This window comes from Nannospalax galili, unplaced genomic scaffold (assembly GCF_000622305.1).
Source record: "Nannospalax galili isolate Female #2095 unplaced genomic scaffold, S.galili_v1.0 scaffold698, whole genome shotgun sequence".
NCBI classification, from domain to species: Eukaryota; Metazoa; Chordata; class Mammalia; order Rodentia; family Spalacidae; genus Nannospalax; species Nannospalax galili.
The window spans coordinates 2,662,264-2,682,799 of NW_008341886.1; the positions used below are offsets into that span (position 1 = coordinate 2,662,264).

The 20,536-nt window shown below is 47.3% G+C and overlaps 1 protein-coding gene across 3 annotated transcripts in view; it reads right to left on the minus strand.

Annotated features, from left to right (window-relative positions):
* The window catches only part of Ankrd33b (ankyrin repeat domain 33B), a 120,602-nt gene that overhangs the window by 53,414 nt on the left and 46,652 nt on the right, over nt 1–20,536 (minus strand). For all 3 annotated transcript variants that reach the window (XM_017799242.2, XM_008837630.3, XM_008837628.3), the window contains exon 2: nt 11,935–12,064. In XM_017799242.2, coding sequence (XP_017654731.1) covers nt 11,935–12,064 — 130 coding nt within the window. The remainder of the gene's footprint in view (nt 1–11,934; nt 12,065–20,536) is intronic.

The window sequence follows — 20,536 nt, forward strand, 5'->3', positions numbered from 1 at the left end:
GAAAGAGAGAGAGAGAGAGAGAGAGAGAGAGAGAATGTTAAATAAAATTTTTTAAAAAGAAAAAGGAGTCACAGAGTTAGACTTTTTGGATAATACTCAAAAAGCTGATGAAAACACTCGCGCCCTAACTCACACTCACAAATGTTGAGCCTGCAGGAAGCCAGAGCCCCAATTCCAGCACAGTGAACCCAGTTTCCATATAAAAGAAAATAAACACATACATGGTGGCCTCACAATCTGGTTTTCGGTTCTGATTCTGTTGACACACATGTGGACCAGACCAAGTCTGTCTGTCTCTGTCACTCCACTACTTTGCCAATAACATGTCTGGCATGGGCTTGGGACACAACTCTAGCTGGTGAGATGTTGATGGAACCTTGCTAGAAGCTTCTGAAAATGTCTTGCTATCCTGGGAAAGGGGGCATGGACAGGATTTACTCCTCTTCTTGAAGCCCCTGAAACATGCTCTTGGCTGCCATGTGAAGCCATGGGACAGAGACTGCCAGGGCCACCTTGGGACCATGAGTTGAAATAAAGTGTGTTTCTGTGAAGCTAGCCACCCAGGGGAGCACGCCCAGTCATCCAGATGAGCTCACAAGCAAGAGAAGGCAGTTTCATCATTGTTGAAGCCCAAAGCATCATCCTAGAGCCTAGGCTCAAGGGTGAACCAGGGATACACCACAGAAAGTAAGAAATGTCCATCTGGAGTTAGCAGACACTGCAAAGATAGCTCTTCACCAGCGCTGAAAAGAGTACCCTGCCTGGCACCCCCTTAACCCTTTACATGTCCAGCCCATCACATAACTTTACTTTCTTTGTAAAAGTGTAATTTTAGACACTTAAGCAAAGTGCTGTTCATCCATTTCATGCAGTTTCATATTCTAAATCAATAATTGTGCAGGAACTTTTTCAAGTTCAAGGGCTGCTGAGGGCTGGCCCGCCACCGAGCAAAAGTACCACAAGTCCACCTGCTTTAGTTTCATTCTGGTGCTGGGATAAAGTGCCTTGTCAGAAAGCATCTTGGGGGAAAGGGGTCTGCTCAGCCTATAATTCTAGGTGGCAATCCATCACAGCAGGGAGGTCAAAGCAACAAGAACTTAAATAGCTCGTCCCGTCACATCCACAGACAAGCAGAGAGAGAATGCACATATGAATGCTTTCTACTCAGCTCATTTTCTCCACTCACACAGTTCGGGACCCAAACCCAAGGAATGGTGTGGACCACAGTGGTCTGGGGCTTCCTACAGCAACAATCAAGACAATCCCCCACAGACAGGCCCACAGGCCAATGTGATCTAGAACATCTGTCATTGAGACTTTCTCCCCAGCTGATTCCAGATTGTGTCAAGTTGACAATTACAACTAATCATCACACCACCTCCACACTTGCAGTCTAGGTGGACACTGGAAGGGTTCTCAGCATGCTGTGAGGACCAGGCAGAGCTGGGAGAGCCCCCAGGAAGAATTCCTAGCCAGACCCAGGGCAAAAGATTAAACTCACAATCTCAACAGCATTACCCTAGTTGTATAAATTAAAAGTCCTTATCGTACTGAGCAGATGGCTCACTAGGCAGAGAATTTACAATGCAAATATGAGAACCCAAGTTCAAACCCCAGATCCGACACACAGCCAGGTGCTGTAGCAGGTATCTGTAATCCCAGTGCTCCTACAGGGAGATGGGAAGGAGAGACAGGGGAATATTTGGAAGCTTGTGGGCCAGCTAGTATGATGTAAGCAGCAGTGAACGACAAGAGACCCAGATCAAGGTGGAAGGCAAGGACCAGCACCGAACACTCCTCTGACCTTCACATGCATGCACCTACAGTCAAAAACATGTTCATACACAGGAACATGCATACATACATACACACATTATATACATACAGAGATAGGGCAAAGGAAGGGCTGTGGTAGATAACTAACTCTGAAGAAGTTTGAAAAAGCCACACAGAAACCTATTATTTCATAAGATTCATGTATATGGATATGTATTCACATAAAAGAGTTTAATTAGAGTTATCCTACACAGGGGATTATGGTCATTCCAGAAATCACAAGGTACCAAATAAAAAGCCTAATGCCATGTATAGTATTCCTCCCCTCAAACTGTCCATTAGTTAGAGATCCCCAAAATAATACACACTATTACCATTGCCCTTGGTTGACTACCATAACTTGATGGTAAGACCCTATTGCTGAAGATACTACATACATTGGTCACGGTACATGGAGAAATCAAGGCAGTACTGACCAGGGAGCTTCCTCCCTGATGGATAGCTCCCTTAGAGCTAGAAGGTGTTATGAAAATTGCTGGTGGAAAAATAAAGTCACCAACAATCTTACCCAGCTCTGAACCCTGTGAACTACAATAGTAACTGATCTGGTAAAATACGCCCATAGGTACAATGGTGGCATGAATTTTAAGGAAGTTATTAACTGCTTTCTGATTGGTTTTAAGGCCCACTCCACAGGAAGAAACACACTCATAGTACTATAAATCTGGTCAAGAACCCATGGTTGGGTAGATCCCAGGCCCCAGGGGTGAATAACTACTGTTATTTTGCTAACTAGACATAGTATCAAACTGCCCTCTAAATTTGTATCTCTCTGCTCAGTCAGAGATGAATGCAGCTCTCAGACCTCATTAGAGAAATTTCTTTGTGCAGTAGAATGGTAGTGAATGTAGAAACTCAGAAATGATCCAAATGGAGAAAGAAGTGACTCAGCCACAGTGGGATATCTATATCACACCCCTCCCCAAGGCTCAGGGACCGCCTAGGAGAGAAGGCAGAAAGACTGTAAGGGCCAGAGGTCAGGGAGAACCGGAGCAAAACCTTCCGGACATGACAGGGCTGCCGCACCCATGAACCCACAGCTGTGGATGCCTGCACAGGATCAAACCAGTCAACATTCTAGCATGGAGGGAGAGGGGTTTCATGAGCCCACCACCTCTAACTGAGAAGCTATGGTCAGTTGATGGCTTTGGGGAGAGGGAGAGTCAGTGTTCTTTAAGGGTGTGGCTCTGGGTAGGTTGACCAGACTCCAGTGGATGGTCCCACACCTAGGAGTAGATGGACAGCACAAATTGGAGTTGGGGTTATTAAATTTAAAAAGACACAAAGATGGGGGCCTGGGGGGAATCTAAGAGAAGCTAAGGAGAGGAGTTAAAATGAATATGATCAAAACATATTGCATAAAATTCTCAAAGAAAATAAAAGCATTTATTGAAAAAGCACATGTACACACATGTATGTGCAAAAAAAAAAGAATGAAGAGTAGTGGTATAAGTCCGCCATTGGCTAGCATGGTTACCATAATCACTGTGGGGACTGGCTGAGTGCAGATTGGTAAGCGAAAGGAAAAGAAGCTCCCTCACACACAGTTTGTAGTGACTTTACCACAAGCAGCTAGTGGAAATCACTGAAACTAAGAAATCAGGAAAAGGGCTAGAGATGGCTGCTCTTGCAGAGGACCCGGGTTCTGTTCCCAGCACCCACGGGGCAGCTAACAACCATCTATAATTCTAGTTTCAGGGGACCCGACACCGTCTTCTGAGCTCCTCAGGTATTGCGCAACACAGGTGCATTTACGTACATGCAGGGAATACACTCATACACATAAAATAAAAATAAAGAAATCAAAAGAAAAGAAGTCACACAGAGAAGACTGTCTGTGGTACAATAGGGCTCCCCTGGCAGCTCAGCCTCCCTTTGCTGAAAGAGCCCTGGAAATTCATGATAGCCTTACTTACTACCTCAGTTCTTACTTTAAGTTCACAGTGCCTTTGTACCCTCTGAAAACAACTTACTTGGGGTCAGTGGCTCTTCTGCTTGAAGGTCCACTGAAGGGTCCCTCGATGCCACTAACAGGGGAACCTCTGAGTCCCAGGCCCTCAGACTGCATCCACTTTGGGCTTCAGCGCTGGCCCGTTAGAAGACTAACTCCAGGTGCAGAGCCTGGCAGTCTGTGTTTTAACCAGATCTGTGTTAAAGCGGAGATTAACCAGTACAGGAAATGTGGGCATAGGAACCAGGCTGGGAGTGAGTGGGGTTTCAGTCACTGGAGATTCCGAAACAAATAGAGAAAATCCTCAAGCAGAGGCGATCCAAAGGGGCCTGGGGCTGTCAGAGGAAGAGGGCTTGCCTAGCATCGGAGAGGCTCGAGGTTCATCCTGTGCAAGGAGGGGAGGGATGAAAAAGACGCACAGGAAAAGCTTTCCAATCTGCGTTTTTAAACAGAGGTAGACAGCTCCTCTCTACTGCATCCTAAGCAATTTGCAGAGCTGGCAGCCTGGGCTGGCAGAAGAAAGGAGGGAGGGGCCTGGGTGGCTGTGGGGTAGAAGTAGGGGGATAATGGGGGGAGGCACAGAAAATACACCACTTCCTGGAAGAGCATTGGTAAGCAGCTAGGGCAACAGGAGCCAAGGAAAAGGACAAAACTTTAAAAGCAAGAAGAAAAGAATAAAGTATATAATTTGTTTTAAGCCACGAAACTCTGTTCAGGCATCAATTACTAACTACAGTTCCCTCTGCAGAGCTTTTTAACCCACGGCCATATGTGGTCAAGAATAGCCACCAACGCAGTCCAACACAAAATTATAAACTTACTTAAAGCTTTTCCTTGTCGCTTTGCAACTTCGCATGGCAGTGGCCAAAGGTTGGACACACCCGCTGGGAACTGGGGGGCTGGGAGAAGAAAGCTTTGCTCACCAGTCACTGCTTAACTGCTCCTGTGCTTCTTCCCAAACGCTGGGCATCACCCTTATAGAATCAGCACACACGGAGGAAGCCTCACACCAACAGAAGTTCATCACCCTCCAACTGCTCAACTCAGTCAGCAGCAGTGACCATGACCGCGCCTCCCCACACCCCACATACCGCTCATATATGCCAGCTACCCCAACCCACTAAGAAGTGACCCCAGGCTGTCTGAAGAGGGACCCCACCTAGGCCAGCAGGTACCAGACACCTCCAGGAAAGGGCAGGCTCTACCTCCGCCCCGACAGAGACCACAGACCCTACATGATACTCAGTATGGAAAAGTGCTACACAGAAAAGAGCAGCTACCGGCGGCCTAAGCAATTCCTACCATGCCCATTGGCCCTGGGCTTGGAGCACAGCTCCAGCCCCTTCCTCCTTAGGACCCAGGTCATCTGCAAATTAAACCAGGACTGGACAAGCTTGGCAATGCAGAAGAATGCAATTCTCAGGTCCATGTGAGGCTCAAAGCACAGCAGGGTACGTAAAAGAACCACAGCAGCTTCTAAACCTGCTGTAAGGAAGACCAGCAAGGGTCCTGTGGGCCAGGGCCTGAGGACCTGCTCAGCAGCAGCCCAGGAAGCTGCCCATTCCTGTGGCCACTGACCATGGGTCTCCTCCTGGACGGTGATCAGAACGGGGCTTCTGACTAAATGCAATGTGTGCTACTGACGTCACCGCTGGTTAAAACAACAGCAGTAAACTGACATAAACCTGTTAGGGAGGTAGCTCGGGTAGAGCCCTTGCCTCTAAAGGAAGGATACTTAGGGGATAACGAGGGGAATTTTAATCTCAGTTTGGAAGGTACATAACTATACTGAACCCATGCTAAGTTTCTTGGGTATATTGGCGATACTGTGTTACATCCCTGTCTTAGGAAATCTATGCTGAGGCAGGCAGGTGTGGGTGGCTGACTTTCAGGTAGTGGGACAGTCAATCCTTGTTGTCAGCTTGGCTGGGTTTAGAATAACCTAGGAGAAGCACCTCTCAGTATGTATATAAGGGTGTTTCCAGAGAGCTTTAAGAGAGTAGAAAAGCCCCACCCTGAACGCAGTGGTGCTGTCCCATCCTGTGGAGCGACGAACGTAAAGGAGAGAGGCCTGAGCACCAAGCTCACACGCTCTGTGCTTCCTGACTGTGGCCACAAAGTGCCCATCTTCTTTTTCTTCCCTAAGTTGCTTTTGTCAGGTGTTTTGTTACAGCAAGGAGAAAAATAATTAAAATTAAAAGAAAAACTCACTGGCAAAGTCTCTGGCCACCGTGGGGTCTGAGGGGGGTGTGTCTTATATTTTCCTTAGAACGCTTCTGAATTTCTCAAAATAAAGTTTTTGGGGAACTCACCTGCCAACTTAAGAGCTCTAATCAAAATTGTGGGAAATGGAATAAGAACAAATCAGTGGAATGGGTTAAGGAGCTTCCTGTCACTTGGAGTGAAAAGACACAGAAAATGAGAGGAAGTTAAGACGTGGAAGTAGAAGTGATCCACTCTGCAGGTATGAGTAGACACCAGAGGATGAGAACAGAACAGGCAGATGAGGATTCGAGGAGCCGCTGGCTACTGTGTCCTGAAGTAAAAACACACTCGACAGGAGTAAAAACAAACAGGAAGAAGAGCTGAGATGCAGGACAGGGAGTTTCCATGGGCTTTGGTTCCAATGACAAGGATGTGGGGTGGGTGACATTTCTAAGTACCCACAAAGTGCAAAAAGCAAGTGGGACTCCAACTATTCCCTGAACACCACAGAGGAAGGGACGGAGGAAAGGAGGGAGGGATGGAGGAAAGGAGGGAGGGATGGAGGGAAGGAGGGACGGAGGGAGAGAGGGAGGGAGGGAGGGAGGGAGGGAGGATACTCAATAGTATTATTCTCATTCAAGTTGTTACCCACATGTGAATACAAAATAAGCACATTTTCAAATAGGCAAGGATTCAGGAAGTACCCTGTGGTATTGGACCACTAGCATGCACAGAGCTCTGGCAAACCAATCAGTAAAGTCTCTTCTTAGCTGTGTTCTCCCACTGTTTATGATCTTATCCGCACATACGGCCCTCATATCCCTACTCCAATAAACCCCACGTGTGTTTCCAGCAGGGACCAGCATTTGGGACATGGTCCCCGTCCCTTCCTCCTGCCATTGAAGCCTCCTCACTGATGACTGCCAGCAGATCAAAAGCTCAGCAGTCCAATGAGTCAAACAGACCCAATGTCTCTGCAACTTCCAGCTCTCTTGTGTTCCCTTCAGAGTTGGCACTGTCCCCTGACGTGAAAGGAGACCCAGACACTCACCTCCTTCCTCACCCACAGCACACACAGTGACACTGGACTCCAGTCACACAGCTCTCAGTCAGTCCCTGTGCTCTGAACACTGCCCTGCCCAACCCCTTCCACATCCTGTGCCCCCACACCCTGCCAGACCCTTACTGACCTGCCCCAACCTTCCTCATGGGACCGTCTCATCTCTTCTAGTTACTGACACTACCTGCACCATCCCTCAGTTCCCCCATTCCTGAGACCCATCCCTCAACTCCATCTCAGCCCAGGGTGCTGAGACACATTAGCTAAAGGAGCCTATGTCTGGCTTCTCTGACACAGCACAAGCTCATGGTCTTCTGAGTCCTCGGCCTGAGAACTAGGCCAGGTGAAATGCTCTGTCTCAGGCACATAATGTACCGTTTCCCTAGCTTAGGCAGACAGTGCTGGACTCTGTGTCTATTTTCTGTCCTGTTAGGTGGACAATGATTCAAAGCAGGGAGATCCCCCACTTCTGAGTCCCTGCTCCCCGTCACAGTGCTTGGCCCACAGGACATCCTGAAGGATGGCCCGTTTTAATTGTCAGCTCCACACAATCTAGAATCACCTGGGAAGTGTCTCAATGATGGGTTGTCTAGATCAAGTTGTAATGTGGGCGTGTTTGCAGAGGGTTGTCTTGATCATGCTGATTGATATAGGAAGACACGGCCTAAAAATGAGAGGCACCGTTGCCTGGGTTTGGGTTTCTATATAAAAAGAGAAAGTGGGTGGAATATGCATGCATTCTCTCTGCTCTTGGCTGCAAATGTGATGTGAGCAGCTCTTTAAGTTCCTGCTGCCTCGACCTTCCTGCTATGATGGACCATAACTGGAACTGTGAGCCAAGTGACTGCCCCAAACTACTTTTTGTCAGAGTATTTTTCTCACAGCAACAGAAGTGAATCTAGGGTAGCTGTCCCTTCACATGTGCTAGTGGCTGAAACCTGGGCTTCCAAAGCCTGGGGCCCTACACAGAGGCTAAGTCCCCACTTTGGAACGGGTACTGGGAACAGGCACTGGCACAGTCCCTGGCTCTTGTGATTTTGGGGGAGGGTGGCTCTCTACCATATAAATCTGGACTGGCCAGTGGGATGCACAGACCACTGCCCACTAAGGAAGATGAAACAGCCAGTCACTAGCATCTCCAGCCTCCCTGGTGTCTCCAATCAGATCTAAGGTGTCTTGACACAGACCCTGAGAAGCAAGAGGGGAAGAGAGACTCCCCGGGACAGCAGCAGATGCTTCCTACCAGGAGCAACATACTTGGAGCACTTTCTCCAGCTCCAGAGCAGAGTCCAGTTCCCAACCAAGCTATGTCATATGCCTTCAGAGCACAGAGGCTTTTTCCTCTTGGCTCAGTCTCAGGTTAGCTGTGTTTGAAACTCAGAACCTGAGTGATGAAACTGGTAGTCATCCTTGGTGACAGACACCACAACCCCCTATGGTACCAAAACCCTCAGTTGCTGAAGTGCCTTATGTAAAATGGTGTAGTACTGGCACATGATCTGCACACACCCTCCTGTTGCTCAAACCACCTCTAGATTACTTCTGCTACCTGATGTAATATACATGCTACATAAGTATTCAATACACTCATTTTAAGGAAATAATGACAAGGAAATACAGTCTATCTGTGTTTTAATACAAATACAATTTTTATTTTGTGGGTTTTGTTGTTGTTGTTTGTTTTTGAGTTAGCAAGCATTTTATCACTGTATTGGTTACTTTGCATGGCTGGAGCAAAACACTGGCCAAAAGCAGCTTGGAGAGAAAAGGGTTTATTTGGCTTACAGCTCAGTCTGTCTTTAAGGGAGGCCGAGGCAGGAACCTGGAAGGAAGAGCTGAAGCAGAGACCACGGAGGACGCTGCTCACTGGCTTGCTCAGCTACCTTTCTGATACAGCCCGGGCCCACCTGGCCAGGTATGGCACTGCCCACAGTGGGCTGGGCCCCCCTACATCAACTAGTGTTTAAGAAACGCTCCACAACTGTGTCTACAGGCCAATCTGACGTAGCCATTCCTCAGTCGAGGTTCCCTCTTCTCAGATGTGTCAAATCAGCAACTGAAGCTGACCAGGACACCCACTGAGCTGTCTCCTCACACACAGACCCAATTAGTGGCTCCTAGCGGCAAATCCTTGTAAGTGAGCACATATCCTGATGTAACTTCAGGAACCAGGAAAATGGAAGGAAACCAGGGAAGTAAAGGGAAAGAAGAAACCCGAGAGAGGAGAACAGTAGGAGACAGGCGTTACTAAGGGAGAAATGAGAGAGTAGTCAAAGAGAGTAGTCAAATGGGAGGGGGAGAAGGAGGGCTATACAAGGAGCTATGGGGATAAAGGGGAAGAAGGGGCTCAAGAGATGTGGGACCACAGCAGACAGAAATTATCAAAAAATGGGGAGGGTGGGAGGGAGGATAAGACAGGGAGAGAAAGAGGAGACATAAATAGTGCCCAGCTAGTATGAAAAAACAAAGGGAATCATATTGGTCCAAAACCCTACTGAAAAATATCCATACCTGAGTCTGTGAGTACAGCCGAAGTCTACACAGCAAGAAACTGTGCCAGACAGGAGAAACCTTCCTGTGAGTTGTTGGCCAGGGTGCTCCAAGAGGCTCCCAAAATTACATAGGCTATTGCCACAGTCCTTGATTACCTCCCATAACTTGATGGTAAGACCCTATTGCTGAAGACAAGACATACTTTGGACACAGGACTTCGAGCAACAGAACTGGAACTGACCTGGAAGCCACCTCCCCTGAAGGCTAGCTCTCATAGCCTTGGAGAGCACCATACAAGCTGCCAAAGGAGAGCATCAGTCAGTGGTCCAACCCCAGCTTCAAGGTCTAAACACATCAATGACCAGCAAATGACATTGGTACAATAGTGGCACTTTTATCTTGGGAGTAATCAACAGCTACCTAATTGGACTTAAAGCTCACTCAGTGGGAGGAAAATCATGTGTAGTATTGTAAACCCAGCCAAATACATATAGCTGGGGAGATCCTAGATCCTAGATAAAACTCTAAGGCTGTCACATCCCTAGACAAATGTAATTTCTTATTATGTGCAAAACATGGATCCTTAAATCTATAGACAAGTATCCCAATCACCACCCATCAAAGAAGTTTCTTTTTAAGAGACAGAGATAGTTATAGAGTTCCACAACTGGTCACAGACTGTCTGTGAATTGCCCAGGTCCAAGAGGCACTTCTAGATGCATCCTCTATACCTAAGGCTCACGGAATATAGAACAAGGATGAAGAGAAAACTAGTGCCTCTTTCAATTCTCATCAATGAAGCTCCCTCATGCAACAGAGGGCCAGGAATGCAAAAGGTCACAAATGGTCAAAAAGTAGAGAATAAGAGTCTTCACAGTGTGGGTCCTTTGACAGGACTCCTATATTAAAATCCACCCACCCAGGGCTCAAGGATCAGTGTCGAAGAGGGAGCAGAAAGATTGTAAGAGCCAGGGAGGGGTTGTGTGACCACAATAGTCATATAGGCTCCTGGGACTCTTCTCATACAAACCCACAGCAATGGTGTCAGCATGCACAAGACCCCTGTGAACTCAAGCAGACAAAAATCCAGCACAGAACTGTGGAAATGAACATCAGTCCCAATTTTAGTTGAAGAATTATTGGCAGCTGATTACTGCTGGGTGAGGAAGACCTGATCTTCTTGAAGGGAGAGACTCTAGATAGGCTGACTAGACCTCAGTGGATGGCCTTGCACTGAGGGACATCTGGGGACACTAACTTTACATGATAGGCCTTAACACAAATAACAGAATGTATCAACTCCAGTGGGAAGGGCAGCTATGGGAGGGTGCCAAAAGGGAAGATAGTATAAAGATGATTTTCTATATGAAATACATAAAAATTCAATAAAAATTTTAAAAACAATATTTTTTCTGTTCATGTTGAATCTGCAGATGGGGAGCCTCAGGATACAAAGGGCCAATTGTGCTCCTGGAAAGGATCAGTTACACATGTGGTAGAGACCACAGTTACAAATGAAGTATGATTCTTAAGGTGTGAGTGTAGCGTTCATGTTGAAGTGTCTGAAGAGGTCTTTCTTCTTTGGGTCTCATGTATCCCAGGCTGTCTTCTAACACCAGGTATAGCTCTGGATAACATTGTGACCTTGAACTTACGAACCTAGTGCATCCATTCCTGAGTGCTGAGGTCACAGGTGTGTATCACTACATCCGGTCTACACAGTGCTGGGAATCGTACCCTGTGCTTCATGTATGCCAGGCAAGCACTGAACCAACTGAGCTACATCTGCATCTCTGAGCAATGAGAGTCAGTGCCCTAGTTGATGGTGATGGTCTAAGTATCAGCTTTTTTGAGGTGCTTATGGACCCAAAGACACAGTTACAGGACTCCCTTACTAATTTAGTCTCACCTTGTTACCTGACTTCTCTAAAGGCTCACAGAAAGCAGTTCTTGGTGGTGGTTGTTTTTAAATAGATAAAGTGCAAGGTCACCTTCTCAATGTATCTAATTTTGTAATTAACCATCAGGAATAAAAGCACAATTGTGGCTCTGGCCCACCAACATCACACCACCTGATCTTGGAGGGTGGCAGTACTCTATAGGGCAGACAATGCTGGGTTCCTGGTGTGACTCCATGGTCAAATACATTGACTGGTGGCAGGAATTGGTTGTTCGCATACTGAATCCTCCCTGAGTGGATAAACCATGCTCTCCCAGGAGTATAGAAAGTACATGCAGACATCTATACCCATCAGCCCCCTCCTCGCATGTGCTAGTAACAGACCAGCTTCCATTCATCCTTATCACACTCAAGAGCTGCGGAATTCTCCATCTGGAACCCACACCATCTGGCAGCAGCACCTAAGGGAAGAGGAAAGCCAGCTCTTACCTGCCTGCGCAGCTGTGATCAGAGCTGTGTTCCCTTCGCTGTCCTGCCAGTTGACATCAACGTGGGGGCAGTCCGCTAAGGCCACCACAGTGTCCACAAAGCCATGGTAGCAGGCGACGATAAGGCCAGTCTAGAAATGAAGAGGGGAAGTGGGTCAGAAGGGCCCAGTAGAGTTGACCTCCAGAAGACTGGACAAGAGGTAACAGGGGCCTCAAGTCCTCAGCTTTCAGCAAGACTTTAGACTTCTAGGTCCACCATTGACTTATCCTCAGATAAGCAGAATCTGTCTGCACGAGGCACAACGCCGGGGCCCGTCAGCAAACAGCAAGCTCTCTGCCCTCTGGGGCTTTGCCCGCTGGTAAGAGGGAAACATACGCTACCACGTCATAAGTATGATGGCATGCTAGAGAGCAGCAGGGGCATGGCAGAGAGTGAGGACAGGATGTGGGGTTGGAGCAGGCGCACAAGGAGTGTCGGGGCCCAGATTTGAAGGAGTGATGAAACAAGCCTGGGGAATATGGAGGAGAAAGAACGCAAGCAGGAAAAGAGCTAAACCAGGCCTGGGCCTGCCTATCCATGGGATAATCAGATGGCCTGGAGCACTGGGGCCAAGCAAACCAAGAGAGGAGGAACCCAAGATCACAGGGCAGCCAAGAGCACTGGGACATTCCCGGCAATTGCTTATCAGCTTTCTGTATCAATTCTGACTGCTGGGTAGAGAAAGGCTCCAAGAGACCAGAGGGCATGTGGAAGCTGGGCAGGTAATAGTGGTTGAGGGTAGGGCTGTGGGTAGGGGATGTGTGTGGATTCTGATACCTCATGAAGGTAGATTTGCTGCTAGGATAGATGTGGAGGGAGAGGAACACAAATGTCCAGATGACCCTGACTCTCAAACAACTGAATGACTGGGCCACCATCAGTTAAGAAGGAAGAGATTCCAGGCACAGTAGGTGTTTAAAAAGGCAGCATGCTTTTAGACCTCAGCATGCTGCATCTGAGGCGAGACATCCGGTGGAGATGAGGGCATCATGTAGGGTCTGGGAGAGGTCTAAGCAGGATAAATCAACAGCTTGGTGGTTGATTCTGGACATCTACTGTGCTGGATAGCTTTAGTGTCAACTTGACACACCTGGGTTGAGGGAGCCTCAATTGGGAAATTTCCTCCATTGGACTGGCCTGTGTCCACGTCTGTGGGGCATCTCCTTGATTGTTGAGTGATGTGGGAGGGCCCAGCCCACTGTGGATGGTGCCACCCCTAGACAGGTGGGCCTGTGTTGCATAAGAAAATAGGCTGAGCAGGGGCCAGGGGAGCAAGCCAGTAAGCAGTGTTCCTTCATGGCTCCCGCCTCCATGTTCCTGCCCTGAGTTCCTACCTTGGGCTCCCTGATGAACTGTGACACAGGAAATGTAAGAGAAAATAAACCATTCCTCCCCAAGTTGGTACTGGTTGTTTTGTCACAGCAATTGAGAGACAACCTAGAACATCTATTGATTAAATATTAGCCAAATCATCAAGAACACATAATATTAAGAACATTTATACACTGCCGGGGGGTGCTGCCACTATGGAAATTGGTGCAGAAGCTCCTCAAGAAAATAAAAAATAGAGCTACCATGTGACCCAGCTATACCACTCCTGAGTACATGCCACAATGACTCTAAGTCAGCATACCACAAAGATACCTGCACATTCATGTTTATAGCAACACTGTTTATAATAGCCAAGATATGGAATCACTCTAGATACCCATTAACAGATGAATGGCTAGAATGTGTGGTACAGACTCAGTTGTTAAGAGCACTTGCTGCTGTTGCAGAAGACCCAGGTTTGGTTCCCAGCACCGCATAACTCCCTGTAACTCCAGTTCCAGGAGATCTGATGCCCTCTTCTGGCCTCTGTGGGCTCCTGCATGCACATGATGTACATAAACTCATGTAGGCACACATACATACTCATAAATAAAAATCAATAAATAAACCCTTAAAAAGAAAATGTAGTACATATACACAATGGAATTTTATTCAATCACAAGAGGAACAAAATGATGTCATTTGAAGGAAAATGGGTAGAACTAGAGATTACCAAGTTAAATGAAGTAAGCTAGATTCAGAAAGACAAATGTGGCGTGTGTTCTCTCATATGCAGAATCTAGGTTTTACACACACACACACACACACACACACACACACACCGCCACATTAAAGTAGAAGGGGAGGGGACTATGTAGGGGGAGGAAGGACCCTAAAGGAAGGGACGGGGATGCAAGAAAAGAAAGTAACAGGAAAAGACAAATGTTGCGTGTTTTTTCACATGAAGAATCCATATGTAGATTATATAATATTACACATATTATATATAATGTCAGTCGTAAATGCAGAAGGGGGGCTACTCGTGGTGCAGGAAGGAGCGAGTGGGAGGGGAACAGGGACCAAGAGCTGGCGATGGGGGGACAAGTACAAGCAAGCACAGTGACACACACGGATGAAAATAACCCATCATTTTGTAAATTAACTTTAAAAAGTTAATTATGAAAAAGCAGGAGAAGCCCGGTGTGTCACTTGGTTTTGTCACCTTGACACAATCTAGAATCTCCTCGGAAGAGGGAACCTCTATTGAAGAATTTTCCAGATCAGACTGGCCTGTGGCCATGTCTGTGAGGCATTTTCTTAATTGCTAGTTGATATAGGAAGGTCCAGACACTGTGGGCAGTGCCATCCCTGGGAATTTGGGCCTGGGCTGTATAAGAAGTAACTGAGCAAGTCAGAGGGAGCAAGTCAGTAAGCAGCATCCCTCCATGGTCTCTGCTTCAGTTCCTGCCTCCAGGTTCCTGCCTTGATATCCTGCCCTGACTTCCCTCATGATGAACTGTGACCTGGAAGTATAAGAAGAGATAAACCCTTTCTTCCCCTGTTTTGGTCAGTATTTTATCACAACAACATAAAAATAATACATGGGCATTACGGTGCATGACTATAACCCCAGCAATCACGTATCAGAGGCAGGAGGATCACCAGCCAATCAGAGTTCAAGGCCAGCCTGATCTCCATAGTAAGTGCCAGGCTAGCCAGGGCTATATAGGGAGACCCTGACCAAGAAGAAGAAAGCTTGTGCTAGAGCTTGAGAATTCTTATTCTCACCCCCCACATCCTCCCTTCCCTTCATGATTCTAGAACGCGAAGGAAATGAGTGAACTGAATGTATGCTCTGTAAGTTCCACAGAACCACGTCTGACTTGTTCCCTGCTGTATCCCTGGGTCTCAGAACAGGGCCAAACAGTAAGTTCTCAATAAATAGCAATTGAAGAAAGCCTAAAAAAACACATAATATTAATATCACAGATTGCCAAGAAACCCATCATGGCTGACGTGGACGCCATGATCATTAGGGTTAAACTGTCCCTGTGGCCTCTGGACTAGCAGGGAGGGCCACGTGGACAGGCTCCAGAACCTTGCTGAGTAGCAGACAGCAGGGTACGCCACAGGAGCCCGGGTCACTGGCCTTGGGCAGAATGAGGAGGCAGGACACTGTGACAAGTTGGCTCTTCCATGACAGCATGTGAGAAGGACGAGGTCGACTGAGTTCTGTCATTCTGCGGTGCACTTCCATTAGTAATGGCAAGAGAGAGCACCATGACACCCCTGCAGGCAGCCAGACACAGGTGTCCTGTCCCCACATGCTCCATCCCAGAGACCCTAGGAACAGTCTTGGCTCACTTTCACAGCCTCAAAGCTGTGGCCTGTAGGATTTGCCTGAGGTCACTTGGAAAGGAACACAGGGTGCTGTGTACAAAGCTGGGTGCTGGCATTGACCCTGGTGTCTCACAACAACCATCAGAGACCAAGGGCAGCTACGTGTACCATGTGCTAACCAACCAATCTTCTGCATGGGCAGGTCCACCTGAGGCCCACTCTGGCCTTTCTCCATCTCCAGTTCCCACTGGGCCTGAAGCATCACCCTCTCTATGCAGGGTCCTTCAGAACTTTTGGTGAGCCAAAAGCAGCACAGCCATGGACCCACCAGGGCCTTGGCCTATAGACAATCTAACCTATGGTCAAAGGAACCGAACCTATTGAGGCCTCCCTGGAAGGATGCTCTTATGGAATGGACCCTTCCCCTAAAGATACATTAAAGTCCTAATGGCTAGCTCCTCAGAATGAGACTGTATGTGGAGACAAAGTCTTATACATGCTATTAGTTAAAATAACATCAAATGGGAGTAACCCTTAATCCACTATGATTGATGTCCTTATAGAGAGGAAAAAGACCCTGGGAAGAGGTCAGGTGGCAACATAGGCAAAGAATGGAGTCTTCTAGCCAAGAACACCAAGGGCTTCTAGAAGCCACCAGGACTGGAAAAGGCAGGAAGGCTTCAGGGCACAGCCTCTACCAACACCACTGTTCCAGCTGCTTCCCGAACTGCAAGACAAAAGCGCTCTGCTGTTTAGAGCTAGTAAGGCCAAAACCGAGCTGAGAAAGGTGAAGTATTCAAGTGCATATCAGCTTTCTTCCGGGACTGTGAGCGGCGAGCACCTTGATCCAGGACAACCTCCTATAAGCTGACTTTTGCGACTTCAATTACAGGACAAATGTCGATGAGAGTTCTAGTACAATCTGTTTGTGGACCTGTGTTCATCCTTTCAAATTTACTTAGCATGATTATTTCTCAAGGAATTATACCTTGCCACCCCTTGCAGTTCTGGTAGGAACAAGTTGTCCCCAGTTCCTGGGTGCTAAGCCAATCACCACCTCACCCAGGAACACAACGACTGGTTCAGGAAGAGGCATGTGACCCATGGGCCCTCCAGAGACGTGAGACATTGAGCAGACGCTGTGAAAAGCGAAGAGCCTGGGCTCTGGCTGCTGCTGTGGGAATTAGGGAGCCACCGGGTCTGACTGCCACTGTGCTCCCTGAACAAGGAAGCCGTTCCTGACGCCTGAGGAGGCAGCTTCCACCAAGGAAGGTGGCGTGGAAAGGCAGAGTCCAGTCTTCCAGGTGCGGGTGAGCAGGGCAGTAGTTCAGGAGGCAGTCACTTCGCCAGTTTGCACTGGGCTTGGTGGCAGTTGCAATGGAAAGGTTCCTAACTCATTCATGCACTCAGCTGATCATCATGATGTCAGAGGCACCATTAGGTCTCCGTCCTAGACTCGGTAACAATCCTTAGGCATCTAAAGAACTACAAAACTATGGCTTAGCTTCATCAGTCAATCAAGTCAGAGGTGGAAAGTGGGGACCCTCTGTTGCCTATTGAAAATGTACAAGCCAAACACCCAGGCGTGACATCCCCAACGCACACACACACACACACACACACACACACACACACGCACATGCGCGCAAACACACACATGTAAACACACACACGCACAAGCGCGCAAACACACACACACACGCACACACACGCACACATGCGTGCAAACACACACATGTAAACACACATGCACACGCACACATGCGAGCAAACACACACATGTAAACACACATGTGCACAAACACACACATCTGTAAACACACACACAAACACACATGTAAACACACATGCACACGCACACATGCGCGCACACATGCACACACGCATGTAAACACACACGCACAAGCGCGCAAACACACACATGCACACACACACACAGGAACACACATACTTTTAGGAAGGAATGTGTGAGGTAGATGACTCAAGAACCAGAATGTACAAATAGATCCAAACACTCCTTTGTCTCCAGAAGGCTTTGCCTGGCGGGGCTATGGCATTTCCCTGTGTTATAGATGGAATGTGTGTGTCCTCCCACAGCCTCCTATGGATTCCTAACCCAGAGCTGATACCAGTGTGATGGTATAAGAGGTGGAACCCTGAAACGTGACATATGAGGACAGCACCATCATGAATGGGATCAGTGCCCACAGGACAGGCACCTCAGAGAACGTTCCAGTCCCTTCTTTAGCCCGTGAAGACAGAGAGGAGGTTGCCTCTGAAGAGGCACTCACCAGAAACCCAGCCCTGCTGGCACCCTGACCTCTGGTTTCCACAGACTACAAAAGTGGAAGAAAGAAACTTCCGTTACCCACAATCCACACAGTCCATGGTGTTTTGTTACAGCATCTTCAGCTAACTAAGACACTTGTAACAGCAAAGTGTCTTTAAGATCACCTTCTCTGACACATAGGTGCAAGGAGATGTTAAAAGTCACCTAGAAGCAGCTCTCAGGATCCAGAGCTGGATGAGAGGCCATTCTTGGCAGCCAGTGTACCTTCTCTCTGCTGCGCAGAGAATGCTAAGTTCAGAGTAACTCCACAGTGGCCCAGCGCTGCTACAACCAGATTTTTTAAATTATTTTTATTTTTTATGTATATGAATGTATCGCCTACATGAGAGTGCACCCGTGTTGTGCAATGCCTGCGGAGATCAGATGAGGGCATCAGAAACTGGAGCTATGGACCTTGGCTAGTTGCCATGTGGGGACTGGGAATCGAACCCGGGTCCGCTGCAAGAGTGGCCAGTGCTCTTAACCACTGAGTTATCTCTCCAACCCCACAACCAGGTTTTTTTTATAAGAATATGAGTTAGGCATGTCTGAATTAGGTGCACTGCATAATCTCAGCATTCAGGAGGAAGAGGCAACAGGATCTCAGGCCCAAAGTCAGTCTGAAATGTAAAGCAAGACTCTGACTCAAAATTACAGAAAAGATCGTTATTTTTTATAAGGTACTTTTTTCTGTTACCTTACCTAAGGCTCCTGGAAGCCCTTCCAAAGAATCACAAGTGTCCACATGCTTTGAGCTCTAGGGAATACCAGCTTTCACACTCACATCTATACCAGAGTATAATCAACTCCATAAAAGCTACATGATATTCTCTAACATATGTGTGTTTTTTTGCAGTAGGTCATACCACGTATAAAGTGAAAATGTTGGAGTTCTTCACTTTTGAAGAGAAAGTGGCAGCCGCAGGCAGGCTGCAGTTCCAAGCTGCTGGAGTTGCAGTTTCTCTGACGACCTGGTTGCTGCACCAACCTCTCCATCCTCCCAGCTCAACTGTCAGCTCACAGTGGTTCAAATGAGCCAGAAATCTCTAAGCCTCACCCAGGGAGCACCCAAGCCCCATCCTGAACATCTCTGCATAGAAGTATTTCTCTAGCATTTGACAACTTCCTGACTTAGTAATGAGATGTACTGAACACAGTGTACCCTCCACCTCCTTATATAATTACCTAAGGAGCTCTCACTTACTGGAAAAAGAGAGGAGAGAGAGAGAGAGAGAGAGAGAGAGAGAGAGAGAGAGAGAGAGAGAGAGAGATATCTTTAAAACAGAATTCTTTTCTATACATCGCATCTCTCAGATCTTTTCACATCAGTGAAAGCACCCTGAAAACACTTTGTAGATCTAGAGGATTGCACTCACAGTTACTGAACAAACCGCTTCCCAGACAGGCCCTCCTTTTTCTCTCTTATGAATGTGTAGAACCTGGTAAATCCTCCAGACCTAAGGCTTGCTATACATAGGTCCGGATGCTCCTGGGTGACATCCTCAGAGCATCTCTAGATTAAAGGGAACAGACAGAGTTTGAAGCTTTGAATATACGCTGTGCTTGAGAGAAGTCCTAAGCAGCACTGTCCTAGCAACCCTGATAGAACATGAATATTTTGGGGAGTGCAGACACTTGCAGGTGTTCCTGGGGACTCCTGATGTCCTTGGGTCTTGACCAGACTCTCTCTTGCAAACACTGTCACCATCACACCCCCCATCTAACCACTGAGGGATCTGTTCCCACCCACCATCTGAGGAAACAGCTCCTGAAACAGGAAGAAATTCTATTGACGGTACTCTGAGGGTGTCATTAAGATGTTTAGTCAGAAATGAAGATTGCTGGGGAAAAAATGACTAAACCTGGGGTTCAGGATGAAGCAGCAGACGTTCAGTCTCCACACAAGCCTTGTGACTATGCGAAATCAAGACCTCTATCCCTTACCTTCTTGGAGACTGGTCCAAATGATAGCTTATCTAAATTCAGAACTCCAGTCAACATCCAAGCATGGATGACGGAGGGGCTCACTAGGCCCCACCCCTAGTTTAGGAGCTGCTGGGGGAGGGAGAATCAGTTTTCTTCAGGGGTGTGACTCCTGGCAAGTTGACTACACCCTAGAGGATGCCTTGACTCCCGTGTACAGAAGGGCAACACTGACCGGATTCAGCAGGTCATAAAAAGAAACATAAAGGACATGAAGTTAGGAGGGGGACATAGAGTCAGGATGTGGAAAGAATTACAGGGGCGTGGAGGATAAAGATGATCAAAATACACTGTATACATGTAGGAAATCCTCAAAGAATAAATGAAAAATATACTCTTAAAAACCTTGTATTTAACTGTAGTTTAAATCCTGTGTCTAAAGAGTCTCCGTGTCCCATGTTGCTGTGCTTTTAACTTGCATTACCCCGATTCAGTGTAAGACTGAACATCTTTTAACATCTGTTGGCCACCTGCATTTCCACTTGATAAATTATTTTTTATATGCTTTGTCCATTTCCTGTTAGCGTTTTCATCTTTTCCTCATTGATTAGAGTTCTAACACTGTCCCTGAGAAATGAAATGGCAGCCATCAATCAATGC